The 23,460-nt window shown below is 43.3% G+C and overlaps 1 protein-coding gene across 5 annotated transcripts in view; it reads right to left on the bottom strand.

Annotated features, from left to right (window-relative positions):
- Positions 1 to 20,028: 20,028 nt before the first annotated feature.
- The window catches only part of MACROH2A1 (macroH2A.1 histone), a 69,473-nt gene continuing 66,041 nt past the window's right edge, over positions 20,029 to 23,460 (bottom strand). For all 5 annotated transcript variants that reach the window (XR_013229243.1, XM_077326785.1, XM_077326787.1 and 2 more), the window contains exon 9: positions 20,029 to 20,722. Coding sequence is in view for 4 of the 5 variants with exons in the window: in XM_077326785.1 (XP_077182900.1) it covers positions 20,557 to 20,722 (166 nt within the window). In the remaining variant the exon portion in view is untranslated. The remainder of the gene's footprint in view (positions 20,723 to 23,460) is intronic.

Below are 23,460 nucleotides of genomic sequence, written 5' to 3'. Positions count from 1 at the left end.
GGGCCTGCTCTCCCGGCTGGAATGGAGTGGGCCTCAGAGCATCCATGGACCTTCTGGTTAAGCAGCCGGACAGCTGATGGGGTCAGGCTTCTGAGCATGGCTACAAGTGTGAGCTGAAGGGCTGTTACTTGATTTGCATCCAGGACCCTGTGTGAGCTACGCTACCAGCACCAGCCTGGGACAACCTTGTTGCTTTCAAGCATGTTCTGGGTTAAATTACATTTGGATGTGTTTGCAAAAGCTTTGAATCACCAGGGCAAGAAAAAAGCAGAGCATTAATAAAAAGTCAAATAAAGCTTTTCCCTGCTTCCCAGTCACTGCTTTTTAGAGGTGCACTGCCTCTTAATATGAATACTTTATTTAGCTGTCATGACATAACAGGGTTAACAGTATGGGGCTAGCAATAGGCAGAAGCCTGATCTATGGGTTATGGGGGGATCAGTGTGTGTGTGTGTGGGGGGGCACTAACACAATGACATTGCTGGGTGATGAAAGAAACATGGGGGAGATGGAGGGATGATTACCAATATCCTGACACAATGACATCACTTCCCGCTGGACCAGAAGTGACATCAGTGCATCACCAGCAATTGAATAGTACTCCATCACAGCTCTATAGTATTGATTGTTAGAATATTCTCCAGTGATGTCAAGCAATGTGATTCCATTGCATGAGAATGATTGCTCCCCCATTTCTATGCCCCCCCACATACCATGCAGATGAATGGCAGTGTGAATGGCCAGCAGGTGGCAGGAGGTCTCCTAACAAAGTAAGAACCTGGCAGCTCTATAATGTAACCATGACTTTGCCTAAACCTCTTAATCTAGTGTGGATTACTAGTGGAAGTGAATTCCGAAAACCAATTATGTCTTTTATAGCGTTACTAGGGGCAAAGCCCATTCTATCCAAGAATACAACGGGCGCTAGAGTTTGGCAGTGGGAAGAGGAAGGGGAGGAGTTGTCCAGTCTGTAAGGGCATGGGGTTGAATGTGTGTGTTGTGTGGGAAGTTGTGGAGGCATGGTGACAAATGAGGGTATGGGTGTGGAGATATGGGTGTCAAGAACCTGTAGTTTGGAATATTCATTGAGTTTGGGAAAGGACTGACCTTTGGGAATTGTGGCATAGTGGTTACAGATGCGTTTTCCACGTACCTTCCAATTGGTCCAAAGATCAGACTGGTCCCGCCCACTGTCCACCCACCTAGGCCTTAGCTTTTTATTATACAGCGAAGCAGTTCCAGATGTTCCATGAATGCATGAAAAACTCCAAAGTTTATTTATAACCAGCATTCCCCATGGTTCCTCCACAAAATCCACCTTTTCATTAAGTCTTTGACACAGTCCCATTTTTGATCCAAAATAAAGCCTAGGCATGTATAACCAGGATGAATGTCATGCCCCTCCCTTGTTTATTTTCACCTCTGTCCCCACAGTTTCTTATCTGTGTTATGCCAATCAAATATTGGTAGCTTCTAGTGGCAGAGACAGAGCCTCTTGTGGCGCAGAGTGGTAAGGCAGCAGTCATGCAGTCTGAAGCTCTGCCCATGAGGCTGGGAATTCAATCCCAGCAGCCGACTCAAGGTTGACTCAGCCTTCCATCCTTCCGAGGTGGGTAAAATGAGTACCCAGCTTGCTGGGGGGTAAACGGTAATGACTGGGGAAGGCACTGGCAAACCACCCCGTATTGAGTCTGCCATGAAAACGCTAGAGGGTGTCACCCCAAGGGTCAGACATGACCCAGTGTTTACACAGGGGATACCTTTACGTTTTTAGGGGCAGAGACATCTTTTATTTTATAAAGCATCTTGTATATTGGATATTACCTTATAAATAATCACCAATGCCAGTAGCAACACTTTAACCTCCACTGATATACGCAGTATATACAGACATTTCCTGAGTAATGCTAGAACCTGGCTGGGGGAACACCCACTTTGGAAACACCCCCCCCCCCACTTTAGAGGTTTAATAAAGCAGAGGAATCTTCCATCTAAAACTTGTGGAACAGATGTGTGCCTACTCCCCCTGAAACTAGTGGAGCCAGCATTTGACAACTTGCATGTACCTGCACCCCCCACCACCACCTGAAACTCACAGAGCAGTGTTTGACAGGGTGAGTTGGTGCGAGGTGCGCTAGGTGCCCAACGTCAGACTATCACCTCAAACATGCTGATATCATTTCTGTGTAATCTAAGCATGTTGTGGAGCTCCTGACCATCAGCCTGTGCTAGCCTTTTTTAACCTGGCAAATCTATTTCCTGAACATTACAAGATAACAAATACTGTCAGTTCTGCTTGGCTCCCAAAGCATGGAAGAGGAGGAGGCCAAAATATATATATTTTTTTTTCAGAGAAAGGTACATATAAATGCTTGCGCCCAGACAAATATGTAGAGCTTGGCCATATCTACTAGACAATTTGAAATCATTAGTTTGAGTCCTTCCTCTATCTCTGTTTGAATCATCATTGTAGCAACAGAAAGACATGTTTGTCAAATACCTTTCGGAGTTTAAAGTACAAAATAAACACCATCTTGCTTTTTATGCCATGTGAATTGCAACTGGAAAATTCTGGGCTGTATTTTGTTTATCATTTAGTGTGCAAAATGATGCATGATAGAGAAACACATTAAATCATTTCACAATTTTGATACCTGATATTATGATATAGTTTCAAATTCTAACACCCACAGCATTTTCCTTGCAAATGCCATAGGCATATAATTCTCCATTTTTGCTAGTAAGAGCACATATATAAAACCTCTACAAAATTTTCATGCCTACAGAACGCCTCTAGGATACAACCTGGTGGAAGGCCTACCATTTCTCCCTAGTTGTGTAGATTTGCTTGAAATGAATGCATGGTAGAGCTGTCAAAGCCTGTTGACAAATATATTTACAACAGAGTTAGGTTAAGTGAAAGTTACTTCACATTAATCCCTGCTTTGCCCAATATTCTTGAATCACATCAGAAGAATGTGCCAGCAGGGATAAGGACAATTTCTGACAACATTCTGAGAACCACCTCAAGGTGGAAATCTGCAAATAGACCTACTGTAGTAAGTAATGAGAAGCTGCAGGGCTTTCAATTATCCCATATAGTCTGTCTCTTTGCAACTTGACTGACAGCTAATTATGCTGGTGCCATTTTTTGGCAGTAGAATTTAATCTCCCAGATGGAAAGCAAATCAATCTGCCCATCCACTGCAGCTGAGGCATACTTTGGCTCAAGTTTAATTTATTCTCCTAAGCCTAAGAAGCCTAGTCATTTCAAGGTACAGAAATATCAAATTTCCTGTGTTAACCGGACTCGTGAAAAATATATGTGGCAGGGTTGGGATTTCATAGGCTATGGTCTGAAATGTTGCCACTATTTGTTTGCTATTAGAAAGCAGCAAATATCATCTCCCCTTGATTCCTATTTGTGAGAGCCAGCCAGGAGCAAGGTCATTTATGAACCGGGTGCTAGTGATAATGGTTAAACATGAGTTGTGGAGGCATTAAGTTGGATTCTATGGAGGAATGAACTAAATCTCTGAAGAACAGAACACTGAAAGAAACTGGTGGCAATTTTCAAGTCTTTTAGCCAATGTGCTGTAGCCTCGTTCCCTGTGGGTTTCAGACAAGGGATGTAAATGCAATCCTTCTACTTACCAGCAGTCTTCAGGCCTACCAATTATGTGGCTGCCTTTGAGTTGCAGTTACAACTTCAGATATTATGGCCCTCTGTAAGGGACCTAAAGAATGAAGTACAAGACTGGTTTCTGCAGACACCAGGCCTGATTCTTCTATGTTACTGCCTTTGTTCATAGTTACAATCCAAAATAATGCTTATCAAGGATGTGCTGGAGTTGTGATTTCTGAAAAAGGAGTACCTGTTATCCCCTTGAATCAATAATCTAGATCAGGCTTTCTCAACCAGGGTTTTGTGAAACCCTGGGGTTTCTTGATGGCCATGGAAGGGCTTCCTGAGTTAATTAATTTTGTATATTTTTTTAAACAATTGTTAAACATTTATCAGGTGATATACCATATATGAAGAGCCTCTTGTGGCGCAGAGTGGTAAGGCAGCGATATGCTGTCTGAAGCTTTCTGCCCATAAGGTTGGGAGTTCAATCCCAGCAGCCGGCTCAAGGTTGACTCAGCCTTCCATCCTTCCGAGGTCAGTAAAATGAGTACCCAGCTTGCTGGGGGGTAAACGGTAATGACTGGGGAAGGCACTGGCAAACCACCCCGTATTGAGTCTGCCATGAAAACGCTAGAGGGCGTCACCCCAAGGGTCAGACATGACTCGGTGCTTGCACAGGGGATACCTTTACCTTTACTATACCATATATGGTCATGTTGACACCCCTCAAACCAATTATGGGGGTGGGAAGGGGAGGGGCCCCGGGGTGGGGATGTACAAAGCTATCCTTCCCAACCATATTCAGCACAATCCTGCCACTTCTGAGGTTTCTTGAAGCCTGAAGAATGTTTCAGGGGTTTCTCAAGGGTAACAAGTTGATAAAGGCTGTTCTAGATATTATGAACCATCTTCGTGTATGTTGCTTGTTTGAGAACAGCATCTGCCAATTCAGCAATGCTTAATCAAGATCATGAGACCTACTTGCTAGAAAGGACAAATGCTGGGATTCCTACAGTGTATGAGATCACTCACGAGGAAATACACAGAGGCAGCCCATGATTTCACACCCAAAATATAACGTTCCAGGCCCATAGCCAGAGATTTTATGTTGGGGAGTGGGCAATTTTTTTTTGTTAAGGGGGCAGTTGAACTGTTGCCAAGTGAGAACCCAATATGCAAACCAGAGTTATACATTGAAAAAAAAACTCACAGCTTGAATACAGAAGGAAGGGAGAATCAGTGGAAATTACCCCCTCCCATTCTTATGGAAACAGAAGTGTACTATCTTTAATGCTGTGATCCTCAACTTTTTAAAAGCCTCTTTAACATTCCTATTAAAACTTACTGCTCCAATGCAAGGTCACCCAACGATCAGGAAAAACAGTCCTTTTCTCTTCTGCCTTTAAAGCAGCTTTGATCAGAAGAAATCAGCAGATCAGTCTTACTGAGGCTGTCATCTCAGAAATGTTTCTTGAGAATAAGCCCCATTGAATATAACGGATAGCAAGCATCTTTAGGAATGAAACCTCTGCTTACCTGAATTATAGTACAGCTGCACATGTATCATAAGAAAGGCAACTTTGTGTGTCTTCTTTTTAAAGAAGTTACAAGGCAATTAGGATACAAACTGAGAGATAATGAGCTGAGAGCAACCGTTGGCACCAGCAATCAGGCTGTATTCTATATACCTGCTAGGATGTCCCAAAAATGGGATGGCAGGCCATGCAGTGCTTGCTGGAATGGCCCATTTGAATTTTAGCCTGACAGAATGCCACCCCAAGATAAGCTAAGACAATGGCAGGAGTTGCAGTAAGTTACTGTTCTCCTAGCTGTGACATCTTTGTGTGACAGCTAATGGAGGCCAAGCATTTCCAGGTTGGAGAACTTGGTGTCTGACAGGCATCATCCAGGGCAGGCTGATCTTGAGGCATGAAAACACTTTGACCAGCACCTGCGGGTGGCTGGTTCATTTGCTCATACAAGTGCTTTGGCTCAGTTGTGTTCTATTTGCATTCCTCTGCAGCCAGTTGGCCAGTAGAGACAGACATGAACCTGGAAAATAGAGATTTGTGGGAGTCTGTGGGGTGGGGGGCACCACGAAGCTCAAACCCTGAACCTACATGAACCCCATTGTGTTTGAAGACTAGTTAAGTTTGTTGGATTCGTTATGTGGTAGGCTATCTCCCAGTATGCTAGAGATGAAATATTTACTGAGGAACCCCCTGAGTGCATCACCTCATTGAAGACATGGTTTCTGGGTGTGGGACACCCCTCTCTCCTTTGCCCCTGGGAGATAGTTACCTACCCACCTCACCATGTCACAGGTCCAGATGTGAGCAGTGAGGGCTGATGATATCTCTCATGTGAGAGAACACCCATTCACTCTGCACACTGGTGATGGACAGGACAGTAGATTCATGGAACAATTTGATAGGTCAGGCCACATGACAGCCTTGTGTGTCCAGTACTCCAGGGGATTTGAGTTGGGAGGCTCAGCTAGGTAAACTTTGGCCAAGTATTTCTTGAGAACAGGCATGGCCTACCTCGTACCAAGCACCTCCCAGGTCACTACCAAGGACTAGTAGTGGCCTTCTTTTGGGGTTGGGAAACTGTGTTCCCTAGAGGCAGACTGCTGAGGCAGATTTTCCTCCTCTAGCACCCCCTTCAGTCCTCATGCCTCTTCCACATAGCACCCCCCACAACCTCATTAGGATGCTTGCACCCCCACCCCATCCCTGCCACCCCACGATGAGCACCCCTCATTCAAACTCTCCCTCTCGTGTGGAGACAACCTCCCAAGACACACACACAGCGGTGGATCACAGAGAGAGAGGGCAGTCAGTCTCCATTCCAGTGACTACTTTTGCAGAACAGGATGGCAGAGAGCTGAAAAAGGGCATCTGGGGATCTCCCCCAATTCAGAAAAGTCATCAAAACAGCAAGAAGAAGAAGAGGAGGAGGAGGAGGAGGAGGAGGAGGAGGAGGAGTTGGTTCTTATACACCGCTTTCCTCTACCGGGAATCTCAAAGCCGCTTACAGTCGCCTTCCCTTTCCTCTCCCCACAACAGACACCCTGTGTGGTGGGTGAGGCTGAGAGAGCCCTGATATTACTGTTTGGTCATAACAGCTTTATCAGGGCTGTGGCAAGCCCAAGGTCACTCAGCTGGTTGCAGGTGGGGGACCGCAGAATCAAACTCGGCTTGCTGGATTAGACGTCCACACTCTTAGCCACTACACCAAGCTGGCTATCTGCAGTAAGTTACTGTTTTCCTAGCTGTGAGATCTTTGTGTCACAGCTAATGGAGGCCAAGCACAGTGAGCATTTTCAGGTAGGAGAACTTGGTGTCAGGCAGGCATCATCCAGGGCAGGCTGATCTTGAGGCATGAAAGCAAGAGCAAAAAGGCTCAGAAGAAATGAGTTCACTCCCAAAACTATCTCCAACAAATGTGCCTGGTGTTGGCATGTGACTTTTCAATTGGGACAGGGGCCAGACCCAAGAGGGTTTCTCTCATGAATGCCTCAGGATAAACCGGGAAGGGTATTGATTTTGGAGAATTTCCAGCAAAGGCAAGCCCCAAAACCAAGAAAAGCTAAATCTCAGCAAACCCCAATACCCAACATGAGGGTGAGCAGTGAAAAAGTGTCTTTCAAACATAACCCCAGGGAACTAAAGATTTGACAGTAATGTGGGGTAAAAAGGTAAAGGTAAAGGTAAAGGTATCCCCTGTGCAAGCACCGAGTCATGTCTGACCCTTGGGGTGACGCCCTCTAGCGTTTTCATGGCAGACTCAATACGGGGTGGTTTGCCAGTGCCTTCCCCAGTCATTACCGTTTACCCCCCAGCAGCAAGCTGGGTGCTCATTTTACCGACCTCGGAAGGATGGAAGGCTGAGTCAACCTTGAGCCGGCTGCTGGGATTGAACTCCCAACCTCATGGGCAGAGCTTTCAGACTGCATGTCTGCTGCCTTACCACTTTGCGCCACATGAGGCTCTCTTAGACAGAATGGTTCTGAACAATTATGCATTGTCTAGAATTCTTTTCAAGAGCTACCACCATTAATGAATTCATTATGGTACCAAGAGTGACTTTTGTTGATTCATTCTGAATGTGGGGTGACCCAATGCAAAAACCCTGAGAATCCATGCTTCAGAATGATGTTTTTGCTCCATGGTGTCACTACTGTTACCCGAAATGTGTCAGAAGACATGTTTTTGGGGAATAGCTAACATGAGGCAGGTAATGAGCAGAGAATCTTGCCTATGTTATATGAAGTTATTGTCCCCTTAAGAACTCAAGACAGACAACATATATCAAATTAAGCAACCTGTATTATTGACAAAAAATAAAATAAAATGGATTTTAGGTTAACATAGAACAGGTACACACAAAAAAAAGAGTAAATAACTGATGGAAATGGAGAATCAGAGAAATGGGTGAATGGAAGGTATATTTACCGATATTGAAGAGGCAGAGACAGACAGGATGACACAACCAGCCAGCAATGTAACAGGCAATCTGGATAGAACCAAGGGTCCAGAGTAGCAATTTGGCTTGCCAACAAAGGGATTGTTGTTGTTAGGTGCGAAGTCGTGTCCGACCCAACGCGACCCCATGGACAATGATCCTCCAGGCCTTCCTGTCCTCAACCATTCCCTGAAGTCCATTTAAGTTTGCACCAACTGCTTCAGTGTCTCCATCCAGCCACCTCATTCTCTGTCTTCCCCTTCTTCTTTTGCCCTCAATCGCTCCCAGCATTAGGCTCTTCTCCAGGGAGTCCTTCCTTCTCAGGAGATGGCCAAAGTATTTGAGTTTCATCTTCAGGATCTGGCCTTCTAAGGAGCAGTCAGGGCTGATCTCCTCTAGGACTGACCGGTTTGTTCGCCTTGCAGTCCAAGGGACTCGCAAGAGTCTTCCCCAGCACCAGAGTTCAAAAGCCTCAATTCTTTGACGCTCCGCCTTCCTTATGGTCCAACTTTCGCAGCCATACATTGCAACTGGGAAGACCATTGCCTTGACTAGACGCACTTTTGTTGGCAGGTGATGTCTCTGCTTCTTAGGATGCTGTCTAGATTTGCCATAGCTTTCCTCCCCAGGAGCAAGCGTCTTTTAATTTCTTTGCTGCAGTCCCCATCTTCAGTGATCTTGGAGCCCAGGAAAATAAAATCTGTCACTATCTCAATTTCTTCCCCATCTATTTGACAGGAATTGAGAGTGCCATGATCTTTGTTTTCTTGATGTTGAGTTTGAAGCCAACATTTGCACTCTCCTCCTTCACCCGCATCAAAAGGCTCTTTAGTTCCTCTTCACTTTCTGCCATTATAGTGGTATCATCTGCATATCTGAGGTTGTTGATATTTCTCCCTGCAATCTTGATCCCAATTTGTGACTCATCTAACCCTGCCTTCATCATGATGTGCTCCGCCTACAAGTTAAATAGGCAAGGCAACAGTATACAGCCTTGCCAAACTCCTTTCTCAATTTTGAACCAATCAGTGATTTCATGCCCGGTTCTCACTGTTGCTTCTTGACCTGCATATAGGTTTCTCAAGAGACAGATAAGATGCTCTGGTATTCCCATCTCTTTAAAAACTTGCCACAATTTGTTGTGCTCCACACAATCAAAGGCTTTAGCATAGTCAATGAAGCAGAAGTAGATGTTCTTCTGGAACTCCTTAACTTTCTCCATGAGCCAGCGTATGTTGGCAATTTGATCTCTATTTCCTCTGCCTCTTCAAAATTCTGCCTGTACTTTTGGAAGTTCTCGGTCCACATATTGCTGGAGCCTACCTTGTAGGATTTTGAGCATAACTTTGCTAGCATGAGAAATGAGTGCAATAGTGCGGTAGTTTGAATATTCTTTGGCATTGCCCTTCTTTGGGACTGGAATGTAAACTGACCTTTTCCAATCCTGTGGCCATTGTTGAGTTTTCCAAATTTGCTGGCATATTGAGTGTAGCACTTTTACTGCATCGTTTTTTAAGAGTTTGAATAGTTCAACTGGAATGCTGTCACCACCACTAGCTTTATTGTTGCGCAGACTTCCTAAGGCCCATTTGACTTCACATTCCAGGATGTCTTGTTCCAGGTCAATAACTACCCCATCGTGGTTATCAGGGATGTTAAGCTCACTCTTGTATAGTTCCTCTGTATAATTTTGCCACCTTTTAAAAAATCTCTTCTGCTTCTGTGAGGTCCCTACCATTTTGGTCCTTTATCATGGCCATCTTTGCATGAAATGTTCTCTTCATATCTCCAGTTTTCTTGAAAAGATCTCTGGTCCTCCCCATTCTATTGTTTTCTTCTATTTGCTCTGTTCATTTAAGAAGGCATTCTTATCTCTTCTAGCTTTTCTCTGGAATTCTGCATTCAATTGGCTGTATCTGTCTCTTTCTCCCTTGCCTTTCACTTCCCTTCTCTCCTTAGCTATTTGTAAAGTTTCCTCAGACAGCCATTTTGATTTCTTGCATTTCTTTTTCTTTGGGATGCTTTTAGTTGCTACCTCTTGTACAATGTTGTGAACCTCCGTCCATAGTTCTTCAGGCACTCTGTCTATCAGATCTAATTCCTTAAATCTATTTGTCACCTCTACTGTATATCTGAGTGGCCTAGTGCGTTCCCCTACTTTCTTCAATTTAAGCCTAAGTTTTGCAACAAGAAGCTGATGATCTGAACCACAATCAACTCCTGGTCTTCTTTTTACTGACTGTATAGAACTTCTCCATCTTTGGCAGAGCACATAGTCAATCTGATTTCTGCGTTGACTGTCTGGTATTGTCCATGTGTAGAGTCGCCTCTTGGGTTGTTGGAAACCCAAAATTCTACCAGCCTGTGCCCTGCTTCATTTTGTACTCCAAGGCCAAACTTGCCTGTTATCTCGGTTATCTTTTGGCTTCCTACTTTAGCATTCCAATCCCCCATGATGATAAGCACATCATTTTTTGGCGTTGCTTCTAGAAGGTGTTGTAGGGCTTCATAGAACTGGTCAACTTCATCCTCTTTAGCAGCAGTGGTTGGGGCATAGACCTGGATTACTGTGATGTTGAATAGTTTGCCTTGGATTCAAACTGAGACCATTCTGTCATTTTGGGGATTGTATCCCAAGACTGCTTTTTCTGTTTTTAAATACTTGTTAAGAGATCTCATTTTTAAGCCAAACTTTTGTGTTTGGAGGCTGCAATTTTCAGTGCCTTCTTAATGGCAATATATAAAGACTGCAGCAGTAAAAATAATATGCAAGTGAGTAAATGGTTCCAAAATCAACATCTAAGATGGCTAGAGAACACACTAGTTGTATTTTCTTTTCCTCCTTTTTTATTAGGATGTAGCCTGATACACTGCTGTTTGTTCCCTCGAGTGTATACCAATACCATAAACCATGTATACCTCTACCATGCACCATATATAACACCCAGCCTAAATAAATTCACCCTGCGGACAGAGCATTAACATGTTTTCTTTGCTGACAATAGAAGTTAACTGAGAGGATGTCACACACAAAACAGTCTCATCTACTCCTTCATTAAATTTCAGATATTTTAGTGTAGGAAAATTCAAGCAAGTGGAGGGGAAAAACAGGCAGAAATATAACTGAAGACTCTCCAGTGCCTGTTCCTGGGAATGTCAGTCCCAGCAGAGCAGCTGCAGTAGTGACTGGGACCCTACGTGAATTTCACAGCAAACATTTTCAAAAGTTGTTCAAGGTGTGTTGATCAGGTGTGAGCTGATCACTGGATGGTTCAGTTCCCACTAAACAAGTGGAATGCCTGCCAAGCAGTTTCGATCATGGTTTCCCCTCCACAAAAACTGCACATGTGTAAAAATGCTGCTGGTCCAAGCAGAAATTAATGTTGCTAAAATGAACGCCAAGAGCGTCCCCCCTCCTTCAAAACAGAGCATTTACTTATGGGATATGTTGTTTGCAACTGATTTAACTGTTTCATTTCCTGCAACTGGAACAGTCATGCAGCCAGGGGGGTTGCTAGGATCCAATGGGGCTGTGTGACATTGTGCATATGCACAAAGCTGACTGTGTGGTACTGCGTTAGGAAGGGATGCTGTATAGTGACACACTGAACAAAGACTGAGTTGAATGCCAGGCTCTCAGTGACTAACAAACAGGACAAGAATGGAGCTGGCTGGGGCTTGAGCATTCCTATGAACAAATCTTTCTAATTTGTACCTCCTTTATTAAAAATTGTGGTTCATAAAATTCATAATTCAGTCCTCAGTGTAAAGAGTGGAGATGGACTCAGTGCCCTCAAGTTGATAAAGTTTGGAAACTAGATCAAAGCATGGTGGCCTCAGAAATATTGTATGGGGCTGCCCTGGCACGCAGAACAATGGCCCAGATTGTGTAATGAAGTGTCGTAAGACTTCAGCGGCCATTGCAGGAAGAAAGCTATGAGTGCACAAGTATAGACTCTATTGGTAAATAAAATGCTGTACTGACAGCATTTGAGGTTACTGTAGTTATCCAAAATAGCACTCAAATATTAATTTTTTAAAAAAGAGATGAGGTACAGAGTTGGGGAGAGGATGTGAGGATTGCAAAACAGAGGGAAGGGGAGCCAGGAAGTGAAATCAGGGCCAGCAAAGGAGAGTTGGAGTGCAAGAGCATATGGGGCAGGGAAGTGGGTGCAAGAGGATAGCACAGGTAGGGGGATAACAAGGTGCCGTTTCTACTTCCCTGAGAATCTGTGTGGGTCTCCCACTTTGTACTCTAAGGGCCATTCTGCAACCCAGAAATTGTGATAAAAGGGTTACCTCTTGCAGACACTTTTTTTTTTTATGTTTTACACGACATCGTCAGCATCCAGCGTTCCAGCAGCAAACCAGCAACTACATCCTCCTTTTTAAAGCGGTAGTTGGGGAATCGCATAAAGTGGATTCCCTCAACTATATTGCCCGAGCACGAGAACAGCAACCAGCAACCACTAGCAAAATGGCTGTGATAAGTTCTGAGCCGCTGCCATAAAAATCCAATGCTCCAAACTAACATAGTTTTAAGTTCTATTTTACGATTTGTTTTAAATTGTGTTATATTAAATGATCATATTCTTTTGGTCTTTTATGTACTGACTTTATATAACTTGGTCTGAACGACTGTAATAAAGTTTGACTGACGGACTGTGCATAACCAAAGTGGCCAGAAGTACCGTCATCTCTGTCTCTAGCACCCACCCTCATGCCCACCTCCCTTTCCGTTCTCCTTGGAATAGTGTTTTTGTTTTTGTTTTGTAGCAAGCTGACTGGAGCAATGAATACACATTGCTCCATAAAGGCAGAACAAAAAAATTTCCCACCCATCAGTTGGCACACAAAGCATGCCTCTCAACCCCACCCCCCAAATTGGGAAAAAAATTACTTCTGTTCATTTTCAAGTGTCAAACTTCCAAAATGGGCTGGTATTAAACTATGCACTATGCATGTATGATTATATGCATAGGCATAGCAATGGAGAAGTTTTACTTTAAAAAATCACTTTCCCTTTAAAGCTAGGAGAAAGCTGATTGGCTGGCTGCCATGATTGACAGGAGGGGGAGACTCCCTGGTATTGCGAGTCCCTCTCTGCAGCCATTTTAATCAGCCATCCAGAGTGCCTGGAAGCATCAGAAAGCAGGAGAAGAAAGCAAAAGAGTGAGGAGGTGAGAAATGGTGGGGGCAGGCTGGTTTTTTTATAGCGTTAAGCAACTGTGGTTGCTGAACGCTTTGTTTTTAGAGGTGCAGAATGGCCCTGAATGTAACCATGGCACTGATTTATTCAATGGATTCTTATTTTTGTTTTCAGTGTTTCCTAACAATTCCTTACATTTAACTTTCCTTTTTTGATACCTGTGACAATTCATACCATGTGGATTTGAAGGACTTCCCCCCCCCCCCACAAATGTTCTGGCAATGGTGATAAGCTCCTATTCTATTTGCAGTGTAGATCCCCTGAAGGCAGATGCCACATTTAAACTTGGGATCTGGGGTTGGGACATAAGGTTGTTTCAAAAAGAAGTCATAGACAATGTGCACCATATAATCTCTCCCCTGTGGATTACTCCCCTTATCTGGGCTGGAATAAATTTGTTAAGAATGTCTGCTAACACTGTCTCCTACACAGAGTTCCCCACTTCTAAGGCCATGGAGTATTTACAAAAGGCATCGCTCTGCTTAAGATGGCATTATGATACACCAATACTAATATTGTCTATCGATGAGATTTACAGCTATATGAATTTAAATCAAGTTGTTATTTCCACAGACATAAGTTGCAGCTTGCATTTTTTGAATTTTACTTACTCAATTAAATAAAAAGTTCAGACTGGACATTCAATTGTACTGTATTTTACTTTTCATAAGGAAGTAAAGCTGTGACAACCTTGAGCACCATTGTTCAAAACTAAAAGGCTTGGAAACTAGATCAAAGCATGCCCCATTTGGGTTGCTTCATCATTGCTTTAGAAACAGCCATTTAGCACTATTTCTGTATCCACCCTACTTTCAATTCATCCTCAGTTGTACAAGTCATGCCAGCCAGAAGTTGAGTTTTTATGAATCCTGGGGTTATTATGCACTCACAGTTTTCCACCGAAGTCAGCTCACGGACACTGCTAAATCTCCCCTTTCGAAATCGCCCCTTTTAAAAACATGCTTTTTTTTTTTTTGCATACCATAGACCAAAGTAAACAATTATGCATTTGAGAGAGCTTTCCTCAAGTGGGAGGGTACTTCATCCATTGTACTAGGAGCTCACCTGGCTGACACATGCTGCTAGCAGAGCCTCATAGGAATCGTAATTAATGGGCTTTCTGTTCAGCCATTGGTATAAGACAGTTCAGGGGAGCAGACAGAAAACATAGTAATGTTTATGCATGCCATAAAAACTGTCGCTGGGACCAGTGTAAAGGGAAAAAATGTCACAAGACAAATTTACAATACTGCAAGGAAATAAAGAAAATGCCATGACGGGTGAGTGCCATGTAGAATCAGAAATTCTATGATGGGTTTTCTGTGGTGAAACCAGTGCCACATTCAGAATAAAAAACAAACAAACATATTTTTTTTGCAGACTTTTTGTGAGGATTCCTGCCATGGATAATAATCCCTGGACAGACTAGCTTAACAGAGTTTGCACACAGCTGCTAGGAATATTCACAAACATTTCACATTCCAAGTCAATCGTGAATCTTTCAACTGGAAATATCACTGCCTGAAATTGATGCATGGATATCATGGACCTTACGACTATACTTCCACAATGAGAACATAAATTGGCCTCAGCCTTCTAGTGCACAAAGAATTTATATATTTACTTATGATTACAATTTGATTTCTTGGCCACTCTCTCCCTACATATGTGCTAAGTGCGGTTTACAACAATATATATGCCTAATGTGTGAAATATGTGCATGCATTTGTCACATGTAACAGTATACTCACATCTACATAAACATTTCCTACACAAAAGGTGTGTTTGTGTAGGAAATTATATTATACTAGGGGCAAAGACCATTGTATCCAAGAATACAACAGGCGCTAGAGCTTGGCAGTGGGAAGAGGAAGGGGAGGAGTTGTCTAGTCTGTAAGGGCATGGGGTTGAATGTGTGTGTTATATGGGAGGTTGTGGTGGCAAATGAGGGCATGGGTGTGGAGATATGGGTGTCAAGAACCTGTGGTATGGAATGTTCGTTGAGTGTGGGAGAGGACTGACATTTGGGAATTTTGGCATAGTGGTTACAGATGAGCTTTCCAGAGCCACGTTCTCAGATATGTGAATGGAAAATCAGACTGGAGACGCTTTTTAGGGGAAGATTACATGGCAACCAATTCCTCCCAGTTCTGCGTCATTTCCCTTCTTGTTTGAATTAGGCCACAGAAACTGAAATGCCCCTCTGCCCTAATATACATGGGGTAGTCACAGTACACAGGTGTCTACCCTGTTACTTCTTATCCATTTTTTCACTGTTAATAAAATGTTATGTGCCCACATGCTTCTTTCATGGTTGCTCCTTAGAAGAACGGATTTTTTTCCCCTATTGCTTACTACCCAAAGGAGTCTCAAAGCGGTTTATGAACACCTTTTCCATTTGTCTCTCCACAATAGTCAACCTGTGAAGTATGTGGGGTTGTGAGAGGTCTGAGAGAACTGGGAATGGGCTGCAGTGACCCAGCAGGCCTCAGGTGTCTCAAAGAATTTTCCAATCGTCTTCCCTTTCTCTCCCTATAGCAGACTCCCCATGAGGGAGGTGGGGGAAGTGAGCCTCATAGGGAAGCTGGAACCCTAAGAGGAAGACTCTCTGTGCACAGCAGTCTTGACCTTAGTAAGGTTTTTATATTGTTTTTTTTATTTGCCAGGCCAAGGTTATTTGCCAGGCCAATAAATCATTTCAGTTACCATGTGTCTCCAGACATTTACTTGTTCTCTATTTACAGTTTGAGGCTGTAAATATTTATTTAGATCTTCCTGCACTTTCCAGACTCACAGGACTGATGCTGGTCTGTTTGTTTGCGCCCCAGAATACAAACAGTTGCTGGTAAGGGCTGGCCATAGCCCGCATCCCAGAAGGGACACCCCTGCCTCCATTTATTTAGACCTTCCTGCACTTTCCAGACTCACAGGCTGACCATAGCCCATAGCCCAGGAGGGACACACCTGCCCCACTCCCTACCAACTGCAGGCAAAAATGCCTCCTTGAAGGCGGGACTCTGAGGCATTGTATGATTTTGAAATCCCATCTCCAAACCTCCAAGAATATTTCCAACCCAGGGGTAGCCAACCTACAGGTGTGGCCTGGAGAGCTCCTGGAATTACAGCTCACCTGCACAGTATAAAGATCAGCTCCCCAGGCAGAAAGGGCTACTTTGGACAGGGTTGTGGTAGAGAAGAAACATTTAAGGCCTCCCACACAGGTTGTTGTTGAATTGAAAGACTTGAGGCCTACTGCACAGGATTGTTGTTCAGATGAAACAGGAGACAAAAGAGCCTGTTTCCTCTGCAGAATAACGCTGTGCAGTGGCCTCAAATCTGCAGAGAATTGCAAAGTAGAAAGACACATGGCTTGGCTGTGTCTAACCTCCAGGCAGAGCAGTTGGACATGACAGTTAGGACAGCCTTGGGGCAAAAAGGGCTGGTGCCACCTGTGTTCTCATTCCCCTTGGCAACCTTACTGACCTCTTCTCCCTGCGGTGGTCAGGAGCAGACTGACAGCCAGACTGGGCTGGGTGAATGGAATTTTGGTCTGTCCTGGTAAGGGGCCAACAGGAAGGCACTTTGTGCGCCTCCCCGCCAGGCCAAAAAGTCATTTCAGTCACCATGTGTCCCCAGCCATTTAATTGTTCTATATTTACAGTTTCAGGCTGTAAATATTTATTTAGACCTTCCTGCACTTTCCAGACTCACAGGCTGACCATAGCCCATAGCCCAGGAGGGACACACCTGCCCCACTCCCTACCAACTGCAGGCAAAAATGGCTCCTTTGAAGGCTGGACTTTGGCGTTGTAAAATATTGAAGTCCTACCTCCAAACCTCCAGGAATATATCCAACTCAGGGGTAGCCAACCTCCAGGTGGGGCCTGGAGAGCTCCTGGAATTACAGCTCACCTGCACAGTGAGATCAGCTCCCCAGGCAGAAAGGGCTACTTTGGACAGGGTTGTGGTAGAGAAGAAACATTTAAGGCCTCCCGCACAGGTTGTTGTTGAAAGACTTGAGGCCTACTGCACAGGGTTGTTGTGCAGATGAAACAGGAGACAAAAGAGCAAGTTTCTTCTGCAGAATAATGCTGTGCAGTGGCCTCAAATCTGCAGAGAGTTGCAAAGAAGAAAGACACATGGCTTGGCTGTGTCTAACCCCTGGCCAGAGCAGTATTTTAAGTGAGAAGGGGCTTTTCTGTGGCCTCCCTGTCAGGCAACTGTTTGGCAGAAGGGGAAAGTCCCCACTCAAAAGCAAGGCCCTCAGGCTCCCCTGCACTGCTCTTGGAAAGGCCTCCCTCCCCTCAGTCAGGGCCTGTCAGAGGCTCCTTCATAACAGGCCTCAAGAGGGGGAGGGAGAGCACTCACCAGCCTCCTGCCAGCTCTGTCAGGGTTCTGAGGCAATTTGAAGTTGGACGTGACAGTTAGGACAGCCTTGGGGTGAAAAGGGCTGGCACAACCTGTGTTCTTATCCCCCTTGGAAGCCCTGCTGACCTCCTCTCCCTGCGGTGGTCAGGAGCAGACTGGCAGCCAGACTGGGCTGGGTGCATGGAATTTTGGTCTGTCCTGGTAAGGGGCCAATCGGAAGGTGCTTCGCACCTTCTGATTGGCCCCTCCGCTTGTCAGTCCAGAGCCAAAGGGCCAATTGTTGCCCCCCCATCGCGGACTGAGCCCACCCCAACACCCCTTACTGTTTTATTAAGAGGGAAAAGATGGAGAGGACCTGAACCATATGTCTGTTTATTTGCTAGGCAAAATTCTACTTAATAGTATTCATGGGAAACAGAGAAAAATAGAGGGAAAAAATAAAAGGCACATACATGCCAATGTCCAGTGAAATGTGCAGAGCTTGGCCATGTGGACTTTTAAAAATGTCATCTACCAGACAGTTGAAATTAGTAGTTTGTGCCCTTCCCCTCCTTCCCTTTGAATCATCATTATAGATACAGAAAGATATAGTTGTCAAATACTTTTTAAAGTCTAAGGCAAAAAATAAACACTATCTTCCTTTTTATGCTATGTGAACTGCAGCTGCAGAATTCTGGGCTGTATGAGAACATTTGTTTTTCATTTAGTGTGCAAAATGATGCATGAGAGAGAAACACATTAAATCATTTCACAATTTTGATATCTGATAGTATGATATCAAATTCTAACACCCACAGCATTTTCCTTGCAAACAACACAGGCATATAATTCTCCATTTTTGCTAAGAAGATCACAGATATAAAGCCCCTACAAAAAGTGCTGACAAACTTAACTTTGTCTTTGGCTGGAAAAATTCCAAACCAGTAAGTGCTGTTTCTGTTCTCTCAGTCCTTTTACTGGCATCTAGTGGTGTTTTGGGGAAATGCACTGATGGTTTTTCTGATGGCTGTGGCTCTGAGGTAAAGCATTTGTTTGGCACGCAGAAGGTCCCAAGTTCAATCCCCAGAATCTTCAGCGAAACACAGTAGGTGATGCGAAAGACCTCTCTCTTCCTGAGACCCTGGAGAACTGCTGCCAGTCTGAGTAGACAATATGACTGTGAAGGACAGATGGGCTGATAAGGCAGTTTCATGTGTTCACGTTTAAAAGGTTAAGACTCGGGGCAATATTTTTATTTAACCAGGGTTATAAACCATCAAAGAGAAACTTTGCGGGAAAATTGCTAGAAGGGGATGAGAGCCCAGAAGGTGCTTTAGAAATTACTTTTGTTCAGGTTCTTCCATTATTTCTGCTGATTTCATTTCAGAATAAGGCAAATAATTCAACTGCAAATACATGGAAAAATAAAAAGCAGTTTTTTTTCCTTTTGAGTCTTTATAATCCTGATTACGGATGACTGGCTGTTGAGGGTGAGCAATGGGTGATGGCTGCCACCATTAGGCCTGGTGGCTTGTGAACTTCTCTTCAGGGCCCTGGATACTATTGAAAATATCCACCTGCTGACAGACTGCAGTCAGTAGGCAGTGAGATTGTCCCCTTTCCCACTGCAGCCTGACATCGCCCCCCCTCCCCCACAAATACTGCTTCTGAGGAACAAAGGATCCCAGGGACTGCACAAAGGAAGGGGGGGGAGGAGGAGGACGATCTGAATTGTTCTGCAAGAGGGGGAGAAACTGGTAAAAATAGTTCTCTTCACTCCGCATAAGTTCTTTGCGAAGTTTGGCCAGTTGGATCTTTGGTTAGATCTTTCAAAGCAACTTTGAATTCCTATCAACACAATTCATCAATTTAAATTATATTTTGGGTTCAGATTAATATCAACAAATAGTGATGATTACTTATTAGATTTTCTTCATAGTGCAAAATTCTGGCACAAATCTTTGACAAGGAAAAAAATAGAATGAATAAGCTAACATATTTAAGGAATAAATATCCATATTTAATAATAGTGTTCCTCCAAGATAATATCATTAACCTGGTATCAGATATGTGACTGTGTTGGAATTTATATATACATCACTGAGATCATGAACACAGCCTCCAAAATGAAGTCAGACTCAAAATGAACACAGAATGAACAAAGTAAGTGAATCATTTAAAGTGCCATCTCCTATTGAATTCTACAGCAAAATACACCCGAAAAGATTCTGTAAATTTACCTGCCAATACTTAACTTTACTGAAAATTTAATAATGCAATACAAGTGCATTTTTGGTCCTCCCAGTCAACATCTGAAAGATGTTGGTTCATGTCTATCAAAGGTTTAAGAACCATTAATTCAAAACACACCAACAAGAACATTTCAAACATTTTACTAAATCATTTCACACAAATTCCAAATTGCAAATATAATTAAAGACAAGAGGGTTCTTTTCTTCTGAGATTTATCATTAAGACAAGAAGTAAACACAAATTAGGTGTGGAGCCTCTTTTTTGCTTTAAATGAGAAAGGAACGCCACTTGATAAAAGCACCACAACACAGTTACAAAATAGGATCTGCCGATTTCTTCCACGAATAAAAGACTATGTACTGCTAACAACTTTCTGCATCAATCCATACTTCATTAAAATAAAACTATAAAATCTCCTAGATTACACTTAATTCAGACAATGCCTGGAATACAGTGCATTAACAGCAGTAATGCCAACTATCAGTGCCAACATAAAAACGTTTTAGAAAGTCAAAAGAAGTCCCACCTTTATTCCCCTAGATGAGCAAAATTTAAAATAAGGGGGAGATCTGTTTCACAAGGAGGGATTAAGAATGTGGGTGGAGGCAGGAAGATGCTGGGTAAGGAGGCTGGTATGGTTTGCTTCCTAGTCTTAGTTGGCATCTAACTTGGCCATTTCTTGCACATAGATTCCTATACTCTCGCTGTCAAAGAGCACAAAATATACTGTCTTGATTGAAGAAGACATTGTTGACACAAAATAGCTGGAAATGGCTTTCAGGATCAGCTGGGCAGCAGTCTGTTTTGGGAAACCATTCCTGTAAGAGAAAACAAAGATGAAAAAAAAAAGATAATCAATGATATAGGGAAGGGCCTTGTCACCCCTTCAGAAGAATTCACAGGAATCTCCTTAAATGTAATATTGTGACAAAAATCAAACTTGAAATAAAATTCACAAGTTCAAAGCCTCAGGTGCCTAAAGTTCAGGTGCCACAAGTTCAAAGCCAAGTGCCTCAAAGACAATGAGCCCAGAAATATGATTGACCACGTCTCACAGAGACCTGGTAGAGGACCACCTCCTCCTTTCTTACCTTTCCCAAGAAGGAAATAGGAGAGAGAGCTGGACTAGATATCAGGGCCTACTGCAGGCAGCATGATCTAATAACAAGCTCAGAAGGAAGATGAGGAAGAAACTGTGGTTGGTATGTTACTCCCTTCTCTGCCAAGTCAGAGAGTGCTGCTGAACCAGTAAACGTGTGGGAGAATGCTGAAGGGAGAACATGGCCCTGTCACTACAGGAGATGGAAAAGATTATATTCAACCTTCTGAATAATGTGAAAAATACTCTGTCCTTTCTTAGGCTACCCTTGTATGTTGTGATGAAATCCCCTAAAAGAAAAATAATTTAAAAACCCTATGTATGTATATAAGGAGCCATCATGGTATATTTTAATTTATTTGCAGATATTCTACCACCAGGAAGTGACTCCTATGTTGTGAAAGGATATTAGGGAATTTAAAGTAACTATGTCTGGGCAGCGATAATCTCTCTCTGACGGCACGCTCAAAGTACTTTTCTGCATAGTTTCATATACACAGTGCCATATTCATGGGGTGAGGGAGTTATAGGCATTTGATAATGTAAGAATAGCATACCTGTGCCAGTGTGATGGGCATACAGGGTTCTGCCTCCCCTGCCCCCTCCTTAAGCACCTGAAATGGAAGCCAGATCTCCAGTGCTGAATTTTTGCATTAAATATTGAGACTGGAGCTATCTATAAGTGGCTTTTAGCACCTGGTATATATAACTTTCAGTAACTTTTTCAATGCCATCCTATACAAATTTGTTTTGTAGAACAAAATTAAGAAGAGCATCTGGCACAATAAATACTATTCCCCCTTCCTGGTGAAAATATATAAACGATATTTATTGGAATCTCCCCCACATAAACCTATTCCTTAGTCATAAAAGTGAATGGAGCTGTTTATGCAGGTTTATTAAGTAATCTGCTTGACAGATGTCTGTCCTGGAACAGCTGTGTATGTGTGCTGCTTGGGGAGAAAACGCTAGCCTTAAAAAACTTTTTTTTTTTTTACTTTTCAAAACTTGCACACAGAACTTATAGGATGTTTCAAAGAAACAAATTAATACTTGAATTACCATTCTAATTCAATATTATTAAATTCCTCCTTCTCTGTGTATTTTTACCAATTTTAATGTCCATCATCTTTTTTTCTACATTATTTACAAAAGACTTTTCTGCTCTTAAATGATCCCCCCATGTTTGGGAAAAAAGAAAACCTTCTCAAATTGTGTCTATGAACAATACTATCTCAGCTTCTTGAGAAGCAATGTATTATCTAGACAGAATGCCTTCTATCAAGGAAGCATTGTAAGTGTTGTTGTTGTTTTTTTAATAGAACATGGTCTCTGCAAACAGTGGCCTCCTGTTTGGGGTCGGCAGCGTGGCCATGTGCGGCACCTCTCAGGTGCCGCTGCCCTAGGGAAGCAGCAGGCCGGCAGAGACGTGCCGTACTTGGCAGCCAGGGTTGTTTGGAGGCTGACTGGCAGGCAAGCGAGCAGCAAGCCATGGAGGGCATTAGCTTTAGGGACCGGAATTAAGCTTGGACACTTTTTGTGGGGCCAGACACACTCCACTGACAGGGCCATTTTAGAAATTTATAAGGGAACCATGGATAAGGATGAATGGGTTCCTTAGGAGTTTTTAGGAAAAAGAAATTTCACAGTTTCATCTTCTCATGTCACAAATAGGGATGTACATTTGAATAATCTGAGCAGAAAAAGTGCCCAACCAATTCATTACCAGTAATTCTGGGGTTTTATTTCAATGAATTACAGATCAGAGAATCTGATAACATAACAATATAGCTGTGCCCAAATGAAAGTGGAGGTTGTTTTGCTTTTATTCAGGGATATTCAGCTATACCAATCAGATAGGGTAGTGGGAGTTGAGAGCTCTGTGCCACCTCATTTGGGGCTGGGTCCTGTGATAGCTTGGTTTAAACCCATAGAGCAGAATGGGAACATCCTGATTGGTGGACAAGGCTGCCTGTCAACTCTGGGAGGCCACACTATTGGTATTTCCATGGTTGTAGAAGTCCACCCCCACCCAATTTCCTTGAATAGTATTTATCCCACCAGTGCATCTGCTGAGCTGAGTGCAGCAGTGCAGTGCAGCAGACATTCCCAGCACAACCACAAACCTCTGAAGTCAGGTAAAGGGTCATCAGAGGATCATGTTAGCAGCTCACACAATCCCCAGTTCACAAGCTATTTTCCAGTGGTTCGTGCTCCAGGTCATGAGCATCCCAAGCCACCAAACAGCACAGGGAGCAGAAATGATTGGATATGCTTATTTCACTGGCTTTGTTTATAGCCTGCCATTTTCAATGAGCAGGCAGTTTACAAGTTATAAAAAGTGCAGAAAGTCTTCCCCTCATGGAACAGGTGAGTTCTGGGTTAGATACCCAGCTATTGCTTATTTTTTGCCTCTAGAAAAAGGCAGCCTAGTGAGCTGAAACTACCGAAGAGAAA

Source organism: Paroedura picta, chromosome 3 (genome assembly GCF_049243985.1).
Source record: "Paroedura picta isolate Pp20150507F chromosome 3, Ppicta_v3.0, whole genome shotgun sequence".
Lineage (NCBI taxonomy): Eukaryota > Metazoa > Chordata > Lepidosauria > Squamata > Gekkonidae > Paroedura > Paroedura picta.
The sequence above is the reverse complement of the archived record's forward strand: the minus strand, read 5'-3'. Positions and strand labels throughout refer to the sequence as shown.